The 17,279-nt window shown below is 51.6% G+C and overlaps 2 protein-coding genes across 13 annotated transcripts in view; one reads left to right on the top strand and one right to left on the bottom strand.

The window, feature by feature from the left end:
- The window catches only part of SARNP (SAP domain containing ribonucleoprotein), a 62,887-nt gene extending 59,180 nt beyond the window's left edge, over positions 1 to 3,707 (top strand). For all 12 annotated transcript variants that reach the window (XM_089308466.1, XM_051832845.3, XM_089308467.1 and 9 more), the window contains one exon: positions 3,413 to 3,707. In XM_089308466.1, coding sequence (XP_089164592.1) covers positions 3,413 to 3,454 — 42 coding nt within the window. In that variant the 3' untranslated portion in view covers positions 3,455 to 3,707. The remainder of the gene's footprint in view (positions 1 to 3,412) is intronic.
- Positions 3,708 to 7,013: 3,306 nt separating this feature from the next.
- On the bottom strand, positions 7,014 to 16,804 carry GDF11 (growth differentiation factor 11). The gene is made up of 3 exons (XM_051844921.3): positions 16,201 to 16,804; positions 10,776 to 11,173; positions 7,014 to 10,265 (listed from the first exon to the last, which is right to left on the bottom strand). The coding sequence occupies exons 1-3, from the start codon at positions 16,637 to 16,639 to the stop codon at positions 9,885 to 9,887; spliced, it is 1,218 nt and encodes a 405-aa protein (XP_051700881.3). The 5' UTR covers positions 16,640 to 16,804; the 3' UTR covers positions 7,014 to 9,884.
- Between the last annotated feature and the right edge of the window lie 475 nt (positions 16,805 to 17,279).

The raw sequence follows: 17,279 nt of genomic DNA, 5'->3' as shown, positions 1-17,279 counted from the left end.
GCAGGGCCCCAAGGACTTGGGCCATCTTCTCCTGCTTTCCCAGGCCATAGCAGAGAGCTGGATTGGAAGTGGAGCAGCCAGGACTCAATCCGGCACCCATCTGGGATGTCGGTACTGCAGGTGGCAGCTTTACTCACCATGCCACAGCACTGGCCCACCAAGAGTTTGTTTTTAAGACTGGTGTTCATCTCTATCTCAGCTTGCCCTGGGGTAACTAGCTCACTGAGATTGATCATGACATCTTTGGTTTGCTGATATGAGATTATATATATTGGAACCCAGGTGTCCCCTGAGAAATTCATAAAGAGTGATTGAAATCATGTTAAAATAATGTTGGGGCCAGTGCTGTAGCATAGTGGGTAAAGCCACTGCCTATAGTGCTGGCATCCCATATGGGCACAAGTTCAAGTCCCAGCTGCTCCTCTTCTGATCTAGCTTTCTGCTATGGCATGGGAAGGCAGTGGAAGATGGCCTAAGTGCTTGGGCCCCTGCACCACGTGGGAGACCCAGAAGAGGCTCCTGTCTCCTGGTGTTGGATAGGCCCAGCTCTGGCCATTGCAGCCATTTGGGGTGTGAACCAGTGGATGGGAGACCTCTCTCCTCTCTCTCTCTCTCTGGCTGCCTCTGCCTCTCTGTGACCCTGCCTTTCAAATAAATAAATCTTTTTTTTTAATTAATGTTTTTAGAATTAAAGATTCTTGGGAGACAAAGAATTTGGAATGTTTTCTTCCATTTAATCCAAATGCGCTCCTCTCCATCTACCTCTGAAGATAATCTCTAAAAATTATTACCTTATGTATTCAAAGTCTTGTAAAACTTCTTAATGGATAAATAGCAGAGTCATTCTTACAAATATACCCTGAGGCCGGCGCCACACCTCAATAGGCTTATCCTCCGCCTGCGACAACAGCACACCGGGTTCTAGTCCAGGTCAGGGCGCTGGATTCTGTCCCGGTTGCCCCTCTTCCAGGCCAGCTCTCTGCTGTGGCCCGGGAAGGCAGTGGAGGATGGGCCAGGTGCTTGGGCCCTGCACCCCATGGGAGACCAGGATAAGTACCTGGCTCCTGCCGGATCAGCGCGGTGCGCCAGCCGCAGCGCACCAGTCGTGGCAGCCATTGGAGGGTGAACCAACAGCAAAAGGAAGACCTCTCTCTTTCACTGTCCACTCTGCCTGTCAAAAAAATATATATATATATATATGTATGTATGTATGTATGTATGTATACACATACACCCTGAAATTTAGAGTCAGATAAGTTTATGTTCCCATTAGGAAAAATTAAAGGAGTTGATGAGTTGATATTATTTGTGCTGTTGGAAACAAAATGCTGTCTGTTGTTAAGTATCTGCTTACTAACTGACTTAGCAGGTGGAGCTTAAAGTAAACTTAAGCTTGTTTTAATTCTGGTTAAAATTACTCTTTCCTTGCAGAAGAAATGTTTGTTAAATTAGGCATGTTTACTCTGTGGATAGATTTGGCTTCCCCAAGTTGAAGATGAGGATGTTGTTGGGTGGCAAGAAAGAGTGTCTTTAATTGGGACCATCAGTTTATGGAAGGAAGTAGTCATTTCTGAGGCAGATGGAGTTATATGAACAAGATGGTTTTTGTTTGATTCCAAAGAATTATATCAGTGTCCAAGTAGAATGGGCTGTGCTTTTGCGTACTTGGCTTTCTGTTTTAATATCTCTATATCTATATCTATATCGACAGAAATATTTTATATTAAAAATTAAAATTATATTTAAAAGATTGACTTATTATTAACTTAAAAAGATTTATTTATTTGAAAGGCAGAGTTAGAACTCTTCCATCTGCTGGTTCACTCCCCAGATGGCCAGTATGGCTGGAGCTGAGCTGGTTTGAACTTCTTTCAGGTCTCCCATGTGGGTGCAGGGGCCCATGGACTTGGGCCATCTTCCACTGCTTTCCCAGGTGCATTAGTAGGGAGCTGGATCGGAAGTGAAACAACTGGGACACTAACTGGTACCCATATAGGATGCTGGCACTGCTGGTGGCAGCTTTACTGCTCTGTCACAACCCTTTTTTTTTTTTTTTTTAATTTTTTTTTAATTTTTTTATTTTTGACAGGCAGAGTTAGACAGAGAGAGACAGAGAAAGGTCTTCCTTTTCCATTGGTTCATCCCCCAATGGCCGCTCTGGCTAGCGCACTGCGGCCGGTGCACCGCACTGACCCGAAGCCAGGAGCCAGGCGCTTCTCCTGGTCTCCCATGGGGTGCAGGGCCCAAGCACTTGGGCCATCCTCCACTGCACTCCCAGGCCACAGCAGAGAGCTGGACTGGAAGAGGAGCAACTGGGACAGAATCCGGTGCCCCGACCAGGACTAGAACCCGGGGTGCCGGCGCTGCAGGTGGAGGATTAACCTATTGAGCCACGGCGCCAGCCTAGCCCTTGTTTTAATCTGTATTAAACCTCTGGCTCCTCTTTGCTTGGGAACAGTGGTTGGAGTGAAGTTGAAGTACTCAGTGCTTTTTTTTTTTTTTTTTTTTAAGATTTATTTTATTTATTTGAAAGACAGAGTGACAGAGAGAGGTAGAGACAGAGAGAGAGGTCTTCCATCCACTGGTTCACTCCCCAGATGGCTGCAGTGGCCGGAACTGCGCTGATCCGAAGCCAGGAGCTTCTTCCGGGTCTCCCATGTGGATGCAGGAGCTCAAGGACTTGGGCCATCTTCTACTGCTATCCCAGCCAATAGCAGAGAGCTAGATCGGAAGAGGAGCAGCTGGGACTAGAACTGGCACCCATATGGGATGCTGGCGCTTTAGGCCAGGGCTTTAACCCGCTGCGCCACAGCACCGGCCCCGTCAGTGCTGTTTTGTGAATCACTCCCAGAATATCAAGCCTTTCAACTACCCTGATTTTTTGTGCCTGTCTTTGGTGTTGTCTCCCTTGACAGGAACTTGTCTACAAACACTGTCCTGTCTTCAGTATATTCTGTTGGTATTGACAATTCATATGCCTCTCAGTGGATTGGAAGCCTAAAGAATAACTGCTGCTGAGCCTGATTGCTCAGAGGGCATCCTGCTCCTTTTCCCTGAATAGCATCTGAGAAGTCTCCCATATCCTCACTAACTGGAAGACTTCCCAATCTGTTAAGAACCCACTATTTCTAGGCTACCTTGTTGTAGGCTGAACGGTCCTCTGGACTTCAGGAATCTTTCTACTGTTCACTCTGCCCTGCCCGTTTTCCGTTCCTCCTCACCCTCTTTTCCCACTAAACCTCCCCAGTTCTAAATGGATAACTGGAAAGATTGGGGAATGAAATAGTTGGCTGCCAAGCTTATGTCTGGGCCTTCTGACAGTGCATGTAAGTTTGGTTTAAAACAGCCAGGAACTTGGGCCACTGTTGTCTTGCAACCTAATTTTTTTTTTCTTACTGCTTTTTCTTTACAGGCAAAGAAGAGGAAAAGAGCAGAGCGCTTTGGCATTGCCTGATGAAGAGTTCTTGATGCTTTTTGTTCTATAGTGGTTTCCATTTCTCTGATTCTTCTTGGTCACATATATATATATATATATATACCTAAATGCACAGTGATGTGCCCACATCCCGCCTCACTGTGAGGGAGCGTGTACCCCAGGTACATCCGTGAATTCCAGCAGCAATTTGACTTATTGCTGTTCAGCTGTAAGGTTGTTGTGTTTTTGTTTTTAATTATTTTGCTTGTTAATAAAAAAATAGAAAAGAGAACGTTGTGTTTTATTAGGTGATCCTTTAAGTTCTTGGAGCCAGATTAAGGGAGCTTCTGGGGTAAATATAGGGAATTAACCATAATTTCTTTATCCCTTAGAAAAGATAAGGAAAAGGTTGGAATCTCTCCTGTAGCTTGTTTTTACTCTCGGGCTGGCTAGCAGACATCTTTTTACCTCTTTTTCCACTTTATCCAAGAGGACACATAATGCTGAATTTTTACTCCAGCAGGTTAGAATGACCCATTGAGAGAAAACTGAGAACCTGGGAAGCTAAAGCTAAAGGATTGCCCATTTGGAGGCTTTGGAGACATGAACAAAGGGGAAAGAAGGTTAAACTTTGGATGCCTCCTTAACCAAGTAAATGTTACACCTGGAGCAGCCTTTCTTCCTGCTGCCTCCCTGTCTTTACTCCAGGCTCTGATCTTAGGGTTAGCTTTTTCTTCTCTGTCTTGTCTTCATCTGAAAACAGAACCAGAGAAAATAGTTTCCTCTTGTAACTTCAGAGAATTTCTACTCCAGGAGGGTATAAAAAAATGCAGATGCTGATAATGGAGTGGAGTAATGGGTTTGTAGATGTTTTCTTTACCCTGTCTCTTGGTCACCCCTAACCTTCTAAAAACCTTAAACCCCCAGGATTCTCTTCTTGAAACCTAGTCATTCTCACTCAGCTCATTGCTCCCAATTTTTGATACAGTATTTCCCAATGGTGGGAATTTCTTTACTTTTTTCATACCATTCCAGCAACTGTTTATATGTTGGTCAGGAGTCTCTAACTTCCAAGTCTGATTACTAGATCTTCCTCTTCCCTGTCTCATTGTACTAATCCCACACATACTCCTTGAGTAGGAATAGTTCAGGATACATATGTATTTTTACTAATTCAGTCTTAAAATAGTCATTGCATTTGGAGACAAAATAAACAAACAGGCTTGTAATTCTGGGGTCCAGACACCCTTCCTCCTGTCCTCCAGTCTTCCTAGTTTGATCGAGCATGCACTTGTGGTTAGCTGACTGTCATTTCCTTGTTCTGAAGGTATGGCATTCTCTGTATACCTAGAAGCTCTTAATGAGGCGGTCTGTAAAGCCGTGGAGGGAACTGGTTTCCCCAGCTGTAAATCTGCACATTTATGATTCTCTAGGCTCATTCTTTTTTTCTACCATCACTTTAAACTGCCCTTCCCTGCACCCCAGCTCTTGAGAACTGCTGAAGATAGAAGGCTAGAGGCTTCTGTGGAGGTGGGGCCATAGGAAGGCAGGTATAAATAAGGGCGGGGCTTCTTGGTGTTGAGCTGAGTCCTGTTGCTATGTCTGACATGAGAAACAGTGGGTGAGGGGCTTTTATATATAAGAGGATAACCTTTTTCAATGATCTTTTTTATGAATGCCTCTGACGTACAGTACAATTTGCTTCTAATTAGTGAAATCTCCCAAAAATCGAATCCATCCTCTTGCTATTGCCAGACTAATAATTTCTTTTCTCCAAAGAGAATGAAAATTTGAACTCAAAATGTTCTGTTCCTTTCTTATTGCTTTTTTCCTCTGATGTTCCTGTGTTTAGTTTTCCACCTCTCAGGTCACTTAATAGAATAGATTAAAATGTAAAATTGTGTAGCAGCTACTTAGATTTAATTCCTTGTTCCAACATAACTTGCTCTGAGACCTTTGGCAAACTACTTATCTTTGACTTTTTCCAGACTCTGTACCAATAGGAACCGTTCCTTGTGAAGGATGCTGTGAAAATTAACTGATATTATCACGTTATGTACTTAGAACAGTTGGCTCACCATTGTTTGCATAGAAAACTTCCTATAAATATTACCTCTTAATTCTACTAGGTGATTGGGGTAGGTTCCCTGAGTAGGTGCCAGTTAGAGGGTGGAGGGTAAGCAGACAGGTTGAGTATGTTTGTGGTACCCGCTTATGCAGTTGTATTTGGAGGTTTGGAGACTTGGAAGAGATAGAGTTCGAGTTGCTACATTAACCCTAGCTTACTGTCAGGAAAGGTGACATCCCCACCTGGAACACTGACATTCCTGCTTCTGCTCCACAAGACTAAATGGAGGTTTAGTCTGATGGTTCCTAGCCTAGGGTTGCTCACATCCAAAAACAGACAAAGGCAGAGTATAGAGCTGCATGTACTGGTTTGAAGAATGTCTTAGAAAAGACTTAAAAAGGTCATCTGATAAAGGACATGTGTTGTGGTGGCACAGTAAGCCCATTTGTGACATCTGCATCCCTGTTGAAGTGCCAGTTTGAGTCCTGGCTATTCCACTTCCAATCCTATTTCCTGCTAATGCATCCTTGGAGATAGCAGAAGATGGCCCGAGTGCTTGGACCCCTGCCACTTAAATGGGAAGCCAGGATGGAGTTCCTGGCTTCTGGCCTAGTCCAGGCATATGGGGAGTGAACCAATGGATGGAACATCTCTATCCCTGTTACTCTTTGCAGTAGAAGAAAATAAATACATTTTTCTAAAAATGCCATCTTGTAGCCTCTTCTGGGCATCCTCCTAACACAGGAGACAAATGAGCAGTAGGGGAAGAAACCCATTTAGTCAGGACAAGAGCGAAAAGTAGGCATAGGTAAAGCAGTTCCCTTGGCGGAATACAACCCATAGCACTTTTGTTAACCAGTTTTAAGCTCACTTTTAGAATTGGTCTGGGGTAGGGTCAGTCTGTGGATATCACAGCCGGGGCAGGGAAGGTGTGGGGGCACACTGAACCCTTGCAAGGGCCCTGTGCTTTCTGGATCAGCTTGATGTCCTGGCAGCTTTCCTTTTTTTTTTTTTAAATGTGAGGCAAAATTCTTTTGCTGCTAACTCTTATGCCCTGAGACTTGTGCTATAGGTGCAAGGGAGAAATATTTACATTGGACTCAAATATTTGAGATGCTTAATCACTCTTGTTCCACTGACAAACTGAATGGCTATGGTTTGGTTTGTGGGTTTTAGTGAAACTTGGTTGATGAAACCCAGGATCAAGGACGGCAGATGACAGACGAGCTGGGTCACCTCGAGAATTTTCCGCCTTGGCCATTCTGTGGAGGCTGAGAGTTTCTATCAGCTTTGGGACTGTTTGGGGTCAAACTCTAGAGAAGAGCTATTCTAGGTCCTCTGCCCATCTTCCCTGGGGCTGCATGTCCCCACCCTCTTCCCATATGCCCTTAGTGTTTCTTTGCTTGCTGTGCGGACCCCATCTTTTTAGTCCTTGAGTACAAGGTTTCCTCTTTCAGATCTTACTTGATGCCTGGTCTCCAAGGTACAAATGTGGCGCTTGATTAGGGAGAAGAGCTCAGTACTAAATTCTAAACTCTTTGACTGCTTTTATTTTTCTTTTTTCAGGTTCAAGTGCTGGATTGTGTCATGTGACTATCCCAAAACTCAGAGCACCCTATGGCCATCTTTGCCCTCTGTCACATAACTTGAAAACTGCCAGATGGCCTTTTTGCAATGGTTCCCTCCAGGAAGCCTTTATCTCAGTGAAGAAGTCCTTTTCCCGGCATTCCAGTGCCCCCGTCAGTCCCATTCTCTTCAGACACCCTTAACAAACAAAGGCAATCACGCACATGATGTAACAAATACACAAAGTGAATAATTACACTAATAATGATATGTTTGGAGAGGCACTGGCCAGGTCCACACACATAAGGTGAAAAGGGGTGCTAGCTCCCGCTGGGCTGTAAGGCCGTGCCAAGCCTCTTTACCCTATGCCTCTTTGGGTGTAGGGAAGGAATAGGGGAATGAGACTTCAGCTCATAGATATATGTTCATAAAAGAAACTCCCCCAAGGGTCTTTATTTGGTGGTATTAAAGGGGCAATGTTCTAAGTATCCCCCAAGTTCAATACCCTAGCTCTCTAGAATCTGTAGAGGGAAGTTACCTGGTGCCTGCTGCCCAACTCCCACCCCGTGCCAAGCACAAGAGGCATTTGAACTTGGAAGCGTCTTCTGTTCTTCACTTCTCTGTTCTTCTCCCTCCACCAAGGGAAAACGGTGTTGCTGGTCAGTGTGTGTTGTTCTCCAAGATCGGGGCAGAAGGGTGAGCAGGGCCAGAGAGGAGAAACTTGGGGTTAACATAGCTGCTGTATGGGAGGAGGTGAGTAGAAAAGCTTAACAGCTATCCGTTCCTCTGCTGGAAAACTTCACATCACTTTCTCACTGTGAGAATAGGAATAAGATGCTAAAGCTTACCATCTTGGCCAAGTGAGAGTCGTGCTCTTGGGAAGAACAAGCCTTCCAGGGACGCTTACCAGCTACAGGCTGTACTTCAGTTCAGTACTGTTTGTATCAGACCCATAACTGCTGGTCCTACTTAGAGTGACAGTCTTGTGGAAAGTTCTTCCCATCTCCTCCTGACAGCCTCTTGGTTCTCTCTTGGAGCCCAGAGGCTGGTGGTAAGGTGTGGATGCGGTGTGGAGATTCTCAGCTCCTCGGCTTCAGGCACTGTCCAGCTGGGAGGCAGAGGGGAACTTGCACTCTGAAGCCTGTGCTCCTCTAGCCTCATCTCTTCACCACTACTCTGGTGCCCTGGTTATCTGTCCCACAGCGAGAGGTATTTTATGTCCATAAAGTGCCCGTGGTAAGTGCTCAGAATTCATCTCTTGGCTGTGGCGGGTGCTGCTATTTCTCACTCCATTGAGGGGAAGAAGCTGAGGCACAGTGCGTCCAGAGGAGGGTGGTCAGGGTTGTGGGAGGAGCGAATGGGCTCAGCTAAGTGACTTGAAGTGGCAGCCGGTATCTGCCTGCTTCCTAGCCCTCCCGTCCTCTGCTCTAACTGGCCTTGTCAGGCACATTTCCCCACTGCGTGGTCCCTTCCCTGCTGCCAGGGACTGCTAGATTCCAAAAATAAAAGATAAAAATAATTATAGACACTCTGTTCTCTTGCTCTCCCTCTTTCCACCCTGAGCTTTGGGGTTGGGGGACTAAAATGCCCCCCGCTCCGGAATCCCTTCTACCTTGGTCTGCTGGCTCTGTTCCCTAGCCCAGAGCAGTGATTTGGATTCAGATGCCCTGCAACCTTCAGCCTCCATACTTTTGCCTTCTCGGCCCCTCTGAACCTTTGCTAGACCTGGGGGACTCTGGGGTCTTTATACCCTTTTTTTGTTTTTTTGACCTGAAAGTGGCGGCTGGGGCAGGGGCATTCCACAGGCTCTTTGGTCTCTCTTGGCTGAGGGGAATTTGGGCATAAGCAGGCGGCACCCTTTGGCTAAATAACACATGAGGGTGGGCCTAAGGGTTAGTTCAGTGGCTCTCATCATACTGATCCTGGATATCGAGGGCTCCCCCCACCCCAGCTCATAAACCCTAACCTTTTACTGTTTCTGTGACCAGTGGCTTCAGTTCAACCCGTTTGGCTCAGGAAGGTTGAGTTAGGGTGATTGCAGGTTAAAAACTTCCACGTGCCAGTCCTCCTGCCCTTTACTCCCACTCCCAACCCTGGAGGCTTTATACAAGTGCTTAAGCGGGTGGGTGTTAGGGGAGTGCAGGGTTCGGGAAATAAAGGAAAAATGGGGCACTGGGCAGGGGTCCTCCTATTCCAGTAAAGCCAAATACCAAAAGAAAAATGTAAAGTCATAATAAATAAATAAATAAATTCCCAAATCCTTAACTTTTGCCCCTGCCCTCACTTCCCTTCCCCTGGCCACTGATGAAGGGAAAGAAGGGAGAAGCTAAGAATGGATTTTTGATTTCCTCTCCTACTGAGTAGTTGGGGGATCTCCCCAGACCATACCAAGCCCCTCACCTTGCCAGTGGAAGGAAGGAGGCTCGGTGTGGGGCTTTCCTTTATTCCTCCGTTTCGGTCTCTCTCAGTGTTTGTCTCTGCCTAGTCTCTGTCTCTTCTGCCTCTCTATCCCTTTGCCTTCTCCCTGCGGCTCTTTTTGTTCCACCATCTCTATACCTGTCTCTTATACCTCTCTGTCTTCTTGCCAAACCTTCTCACCTGCAAACCTCAGACGCTCCCCACCCTGACCATGCCCTTCCTTCCCCTTTCCCCAGACCCCTCACCTCTCAATCCCCACCTGCCTCCCTCTGTTGTATTGCACACTGCTTGGTCAGGGAACAAGGTGTGATGTTCATGGGGAGAGGTGGAGGGAGCTGTAGGGCTTGGGGGGAATGGGGGCCAGGGCTGGGGGTCTCAGGGTAGGGTCTGTGGGGGAGGCATCCACTGTCCCCCACCTTAGGAGCAGCCACAGCGATCCACCACCATGCCAGGGATCTTGCCGTAGATAATCTGCTGCTTGTCATTGAAGTAGAGCATGTTGATTGGGGACATCTTGGTGGGGGTACAGCAGGGCCCAGCAGAGCCTCTTGGGTTGGCCTGTTGCACCAAATGGGTGTGCGGATACTTTTGCATGAACATGTACTCGCACTGGCCAGAGCAGTAGTTGGCCTTGTAGCGCTTAGGTGCGATGATCCAGTCCCAGCCGAAAGCCTCAAAGTCCACCGTGAGGGGGTATCGGCAGCAGCGGGACTCACTGGAGTGCTCATCACAGTCCAGGCCCAGGTTCCGCCGGGACCGTTTTGTGTTCTCTAGGACTCGAAGCTCCATGAAAGGGTGCTGAGGGTCAGGGAGAGGGGAAAGAGATGTGACACAGCCCTGAGCAGTTCCTCTGCCCTGTTCTTTTCCCGCCTGCCTCAACAGGGGTGTCAGAACAGACACCACTGGCTTCTCACCTCTTCCACTGCTCCCACCCCCACACCTTATCTGCTGCCCACTCCTCTTGCCAGCTTGCCATCTCTCCTTCGGCTCACCTTACCTAATTCTTCCTTTTCTGGCAACCTAACCCTCAGCAGCCCCTTGGCCCAGGGCCTCATTAACAGCCAGTTTCTGTGTTCCCATGGATCTCCTGTTAACTGACACCTTCACCCCAAATCCTGTTTCACCTCTTTTCTGGCTTGGATCCCTGAAAAGTGATAGTTGCCGCCCCACCCCCTCAACTCCTCTAGCCCCAGACAAATAATGCTGGTCTCCAACCCCATTCACATTCCTGGTCCACCTTTTCCAACATCCCCACCTCCTTAGGGCCAGGTTACACATATCCACCACCACTTCAGGCCCCCTGCTCACCAGCCCCTCAGCTCCTGGCCCCAGGGAGGTGACAGCCAGGTCTGTGCCACTGGGATCAAAGGCGTTGATCTCGATGCCCCAGTTGCTCTGCGGCTGGCGGAACCAACTGTGGAGCACTTGCTTGAAGTCGATGCTCTGCCAGTGGCCGGAGCGCGAGTGCAACTCAATCTTGAGTGAGCGGATACGGATGTGCCGACGTCCTCCTCCCCCTACCCCTGCGGTCCCTTCCCCAGTCAGGGGTTTCAGTCGCAAGATCTGTAGGTAGACCGTGGCTGGGCGGGGCACTGGCCGCAGGTACACCCACAGCTGGGCCTTCAGTACCTTTGTGAACATCACCTTGGGGCTGAAGTGGAAATGGCAGCAGAGAGGGCTGCCATCTGTCTGCACCGCAGGGTCGGCTGGTAAGAGAGAAGGGGACACAGGATCAGCAAAGGGTGCCGTGGAGGGGGTCCTGCGCAGCGTTGGCAGTTTTGGGCTCCTCGGCCTGAGTTTTACAGCTCTTTATCCTTTTATGCCTGTCTTGTTGACTACCATATACTCTCCGGAGGGTGATGGCTCTGCCAGACCTACTTCCTTGAGCCCATCCCCTATTCCATTGGTTCCCCTGACCAGGTAACCTGCAGAGACAGTCAGCAGGGAATTCTCCCTTGATCTGCATCCTTTCTTTCAACTTTTCCCAGGACATGGGGCTCCAACTTTTTCCGAATCTTTGATGCTTTTCGTGGGAGCCATACCTCTTACCACACCTGTTACCCTATATCACCTTGTCCGAATTTCAGATCTACACTCAGTGAAACAGGATTACCCAAGCACTTGTGCACTCAACTCCCCATTCCCTCTCTCCTAAGAAAGTTTCCTGAGCTGCTTCCTTGTCATTGTTGCTATGATGGGTTGAGCTTCTTAGAAGCGTGGGGAACGACCTATGTAATGACAGGGAACATACAGAGCAGTTAGAGCTGGCCCTCTCCTTTCCCCTGAGCTGCTTCCTTCGGCATCTCAGCCCAGTGCCCGTGGGTCTTTCCATCTCTGCCCCATTTCCCCTTGTTCTGATACATAAGGGGACCCATCTTGAGTCTACGGGAGGAGTCCTGCTTCCATTCCAGCTTCTGACCCACTTCCCTTTCCTAATCTTTTTGTTTTTTTAAGATTTATTTATTTTATTTGAAAGAGTTACACAGAGAGAGGAGAGGCAGAGAGAGAGGTCTTCCATCCGCTGATTCACTCCCTAACTGGAGCTGCACTGATCTGAAGCCAGGAGCCAGGAGCTTCCTCCAGGTCCCCCACATGGGCGTAGGGGCCCAAGGACTTGGGCCATCTTCTACTGCTATCCCAGGCCATAGCAGAGAGCTGGATTGGAAGTGGAGTGGCCGGGACTCGAACCGGTGCCCATATGGGATGCTGGCACTGCAAGTGGTGGCTTTACCCACTACACCACAGCGCCGGCCCCATTTTTCCAAATCTCTTAAGTCAGTTGGGAATGCTCTCAATCATGCCTCCCTTGGACAGCAATACCCAGCCTCACTCTGCATAGATTGGAAGAATCAGAAATGAGCTTCCAGAGCCATGTGAGTACAGTCAGAGGGTACAGGCCCTTGTGTGTCATGGTCAAGTGTTGAGCTATGCATAATCATGGAGGACTTAAGTTCTGTTGAATCCCATCAGCACCCCACCCCCAGAGAAGTGAGATGAACAGGAAAGTGCTCAGTGAATTTCATACATGCAGGACATGATACACAAAATTCTCTGCAGCTTCTTTTCCCTTGACTCCTCGGAGCCCCAGGACTCTAGTAGGTCCCCAGGTACCCCCTGGTCATAGCTGCAGTGATGGTGTGATGGAGCAGGGTTTGGGGGGTGGTGACTCAGGGATTAAGAGCATAGCTGGGGGGCCGGTGCTGTGGCATAACAGGCTAAGCTTCTGCCCGTGGCACTGGCATCCCATAGGGCACCAGTTCTAGTCCCAGCTGCTCCATTTCTGATCCAGCTCTCTGCTATGGCCTGGGAAAGCAGTGGAAGATGGCCCAAGTACCATCAAGCTTGGGCCCCTGTACCAATGTGGGAGACCCGAAAGAAGCTCCTGGCTCCTGGCTTCAGATCAACACAGCTCTGGCCATTGCAGCCATCTGGGGAGTGGATCAACAGATGGAAGACCTCTCTGTCTCTCCCTCTCTCTCTCTCTCTCCCTCTATCTCTATCAAATAAAATAAATAAATAAAATCTTTTTAAAAAGCAAGAATTTATAAAAAAAAAAAAGCATAGCTGGGGCAAGGAAGCTATTGGGGAGATGGGGAGATGGAGAGTGACAAGCAAATACCCACATGGTAAAGTGTGCCTCACGTCAGAATAGGGATTGTCCATTTTCTTGTTAAAAGTAACCTCCAGGAGGATAAACATGGTCTGTTAACACTGTGTCTACTCTGCTCATCATTGTAGTTTTAGCGCCTCCTGTAGTACCAGGCAGTTCTCAGCAAATGTGTGCTGAATGAACTCTAAACTCTTAATTATACTGGCAAGTGCCAGAAAGTTCTTCGTGATATCTCAACTCTGTTCCTTGGCTACAATCAAAGAGGGTTCATTCAGTGCCTGACTCCTTGTTAGCCAGTATCTGACCTCACCCACAAAACTTCTTGGTGTCATAGACAATCATTATTTTTTCATAGGAATGGTGATCATTAAATAAAGTGAAATAGTGTGAAAATAATAGTAACTTCTACGATTCTTAGTTTGTTAGTTTTTTAAGCTCAGAATGTGCCCCTACCTAGGCTGACAACAGCGTTTGAAGACTGGGGACTAGGCACCGTCCCTGTAAGTCTGGTTCCTCTGACACCAGGGAATCACCATGTCCTTCCCCCATGGATGTAGGGACGGCACATAGAAAGAAAAGGGCGACTGGAGATGGTAAGAAAGGTAAGAAGAAAGATGGGATTTAGGGATGAAGTCGAGGCAGAGGCAGAGGCAGAGAAAGGGAGGCGAGAGTAGGGACAGAGGAGAGAGGAGTAAGTTTGGGAGTTGGAGAACCTGGGCCTGTGGAACAGAAGTGGGTGGGGCTAGGAAGCCCAAGGTGTGGGGCACTGAGCCTAGCGAGGTAGAGACGGGAAAGGATAGAAAGGGGACAGAGGGAGGAACAAAGGAGGAGGAGGTAGAGCTGAGAGGGAAACGGGGGGCTTGGGAGTCCCCAACACACAGGGCGGGGAGGGGGCCACATCTGTGTTGGATTGATCGGGCTGGTGGCAGGCAGCAGGTCAGGTTTAGTAGGCGGCGCTGGTGGGGGAGAGAGGTCATTGCACTATTTTCAGCAAAAGCCCAACCCCCTCCCTGCTCACCGCCTCCCCCTCCCGCCCCCCTCAACACACACTCTCCCAACCCAGGCTGGAAGGCCTAGGGGCTGGAGGCTGGGCTCAGAGGGCAGGGGCCTCTTAGCGCGGGGAGGAGAGAGAGACTGAGGGGCTGGACTTGGCTCCTAGAAGAGCAGGGGGCTGGGGTGGGAGAGCCTGAGAGGGTACAGGGAACTAGGGCAGGCATAGCAGCCTAGGAGAGGTGGGGGCTGGGGTCCAGGGTTGAGGGCTGGGGGAGGGGAGGGAGGGGGAGGGGAGAGGAGGCCATCTCTGCTGACAAACACCTCCCCCGATTAGCAGAGCACAAGTCTCTTATTAAAGCGGGTCCCTGGGGATTAGACTATAAAAGTCTCTTTTTCCTTTTCCCCTCTCTCCCTCCCCTCCCCTCCGCTCCCCCTCCCTCTCTTAAGAGCGCAGCTAGGCTCTTAAAGGGGACGTACAATACCTGGCCGGAGATCCAGTTCCCTTGTTATCCAAGTCCTGGGGTGGCATAGGGGCAAAGCTGGGGTGCGGCCCCACCTGCTGGTGCTACCCCCTCCCAGGCCCAACTTGCGCGGCCCAGTCCGTGTATGCTGGGTCAGTTCACTTCCTGCAACCCCATCACCAGAGAGAGCTCTGGGGCCTGTGGGTTCAGGGATGCCAGGGCTAGTGGAAGGAAAGGGAAGTCCACAGCCCCACTGCCCGGCTTGGGAACGTTCAGGCACACTGCACCACGCAGACCAAAGTGTCTTCCCCTGTACCCCACCTTCTTCTACAACTCTGACTCCTAGAACCCCCCACCCCTGCCCCCAGTCTCAGACTGACCCTGGCTTCCTCCAGCAGAGGGAGGCTGAGGAAGCCAAGGCTGGGTCCCCACGCCTTCACCACTCCGGCCCCGTTCCTTCCCCGGTCATTGAGTTTTCTTTTCTTCCCAGTGCTGACCGAGTCCAGCGCGTGGAGATCTGCAGGATCCCGGAGCCGCCCAGCCTCCTACTCGCACACCTGGGCTCCCTGCCTTGCCCATGGGGGTGGGCCACCAAGGATCCCTGCAGCCCCCAGCTTTTTATGACCCATCTGCCAATAAACCAGGCTCCCCCTCTCTTCTGTTCAGAGCCATAAAACCAAACTCGTGTGTGTGTGTGTGTGTGTGTGTGTGTGTGTGTGTGCGTGTGTGGAGTTGGGGGGAAACCTTGCCAAACCACTGGGGAGTAAGACAAGGCCTGGTTCCCTGGAGTTGGGGGGTCAGTGGGGGAGGGGAAAGGGGAGTCACCTGACCCTAGGGAGAGCTGGGGTTGTTGGTGGTGTGGGGGTATAGTATTGGCCTGGATTTTCCAGGCCATAAAATTTCAAAGCAGCCCCCGTCTGTTAACATGTTCATCTTCCGTTTGGCCCACAGCTCGGATGCCTGGGTCCCCAGCCCCCTACCCTCACCATCTACTTCTTTCCCCTTCTCTCCTTAAGTCCAGCTGTCCACAAGGACGGTCAAGTAAGGGATGGAACAGTGAGGTCTCAGTAGCCAAACGGGGGTCCTCAGCTCCCAGCACGACGGAATTGAGTTGGCTGAGCTCTGTCAGTACCGACTGAGATGGCAAAGCTTTCCCGGGCCCCTGGGATACCCGGTGAGAGATGCGGCTCAGGACGCAAAGGGTGCCAGCCAGGCTGCCAGGAGCGACCCAGGGCTCTGGGTTTGCTGTTCGGGGAGAGCTGGGGCGCACTCAGTTTTCTGCAGCCCGGCGGGTGCGTGCGGAGAGGGCCGAGAGCACCGCAACCTAGCGGGAACTGCGGGGGTCCCGGAGCCTCCCCAGGCTCCCCAAGGCCCTTCGGGACAGAGTCTCGCTGCCCGGTCCCCTGGCTGCGGGCCCTGGCTTCCCCGAACTCCTCGACAGGGCCTTTCGTACCCCGGGGTGGGAGGCAGCATCTCGCAACCCGCCCGGTTCGCTCCCCCCACCTCCGAGAGCGGGGTGTGCACACAACTCGGCAGCCCATCGCCACCGCTCGGAAAACTTCTGCGGAGTAGCCCCAGATCCCCAACCCGTCAAGTTTCCGCAGAAAAGCCTTCTGGGCCGGGGCAGCCGAAGCCGCATCCCACCGCCCGCTCCCCGCAGCGCACTTACTCTCCTGGGCCATGCTAATGACGGTCTCAGTGGTGGCGTGGTACTCGTCCTCCTCCAGGAAGTCCTCGGGCTGCAGCGCGTCGCCCTGGAAGTCGTGCAGGTCCAGGATCTGCTGCAGCGGCGGCGCCTTGGGCAGCAGCTGCTTCACCACCTCGCGGCTGATGTTGGGCGCCTCCTTGAGCCGCAGCTTGCTCAGGATCTGCGACTTGATGCTCTCCAGGCGCAGCTCGCGGCTGTGCTGCCGCCACACGCACACGGGGCAGCCGTCCGGCTCCGGCGCCACGGACGGGGCCGGCCGGCTCGAGCGCTCCCCCCCGGCCCCGGCCGCCGCCGCCGCCGCCGCCGCCGCCGCCGCGGGGCCCTCGGCCGCCTCCCCCCGGGGCCGCAGCTCCAGGGCGAGGAGCAGGAAGCCCAGCAGCAGCGGGGCCGCGAGCACCATGCTGGAGGGGAGGGGAGGGAGGACTGGGGGGCGGGGACGCCGGAGTCCCGCGGGGAGGGGGCGGAGGGAAGAGGGAGGGAGGAGGAGGGGGTCCCGGCGGCGCGGGATTGGGGGCTGCCCGGCCGAGGGGGGGCCGGGGGGCCGGGGGCGGCGGGCGCGCGGGCGGGGCGGGCGGGCGGCCGGGGCGGGCGGCTGGGGGGGCCCGAGCCCGGGCCAGGCCCTTTATAGCCCCGGCCCCCGTGTCGTCAGCGGCGGCGATTGGCTACGGAGCCAACAAAAGAGGTAGCGCTGTCATCCGAGGCGAGAGAGGGAGCCGGAGAGAGCCGAGGAGTAGGGAGGGAGGGAGCGCGGGCCCTGAGTGGGATGAGCAGAGCCGAGAGATGTGGGGCAGGGGCGCAGAGCGAGGGAAAGTCCGATCGAGGGAGAGCCGGGAGAGCCGGGAGAGCCGGGAGCGCCGGAGCGCCAGAGCGCCAGGGCGAGGAGCCGGGGCTGGGGGGAGAGGGGAGACAAAGGAGGGGCAGGCGAGTCCGAGGGCGCCAGGCACCGGGCCGGGCAAAGACGAGGCAGCTGGCGGGAGAGGCGGCGTGGGGGCAATCCCAGGGGAGGAGAGCGCCGTGCGCACCGGACAGGGAGGCCAGGG

Source organism: Oryctolagus cuniculus, chromosome 11 (assembly GCF_051225735.1).
Source record: "Oryctolagus cuniculus isolate XC-2025 breed Fujian yellow rabbit chromosome 11, ASM5122573v1, whole genome shotgun sequence".
Taxonomy (NCBI): Eukaryota; Metazoa; Chordata; class Mammalia; order Lagomorpha; family Leporidae; genus Oryctolagus; species Oryctolagus cuniculus.
This window is presented reverse-complemented; position numbering and strand designations above follow the sequence as displayed.

Coding starts and splice junctions, on each gene's coding strand:
- GDF11 (XM_051844921.3), bottom strand. CDS start 16,639: ATGGTGCTCGCGGCCCCGCTGCTGCTGGGCTTCCTGCTCCTCGCCCTG. Junction 11,174..16,200: donor CATTAGCATGGCCCAGGAGA/GTAAGTGCGCTG, acceptor CTCTCTTACCAG/CCGACCCTGCGGTGCAGACA. Junction 10,266..10,775: donor GGCCAGGAGCTGAGGGGCTG/GTGAGCAGGGGG, acceptor CCTGACCCTCAG/CACCCTTTCATGGAGCTTCG.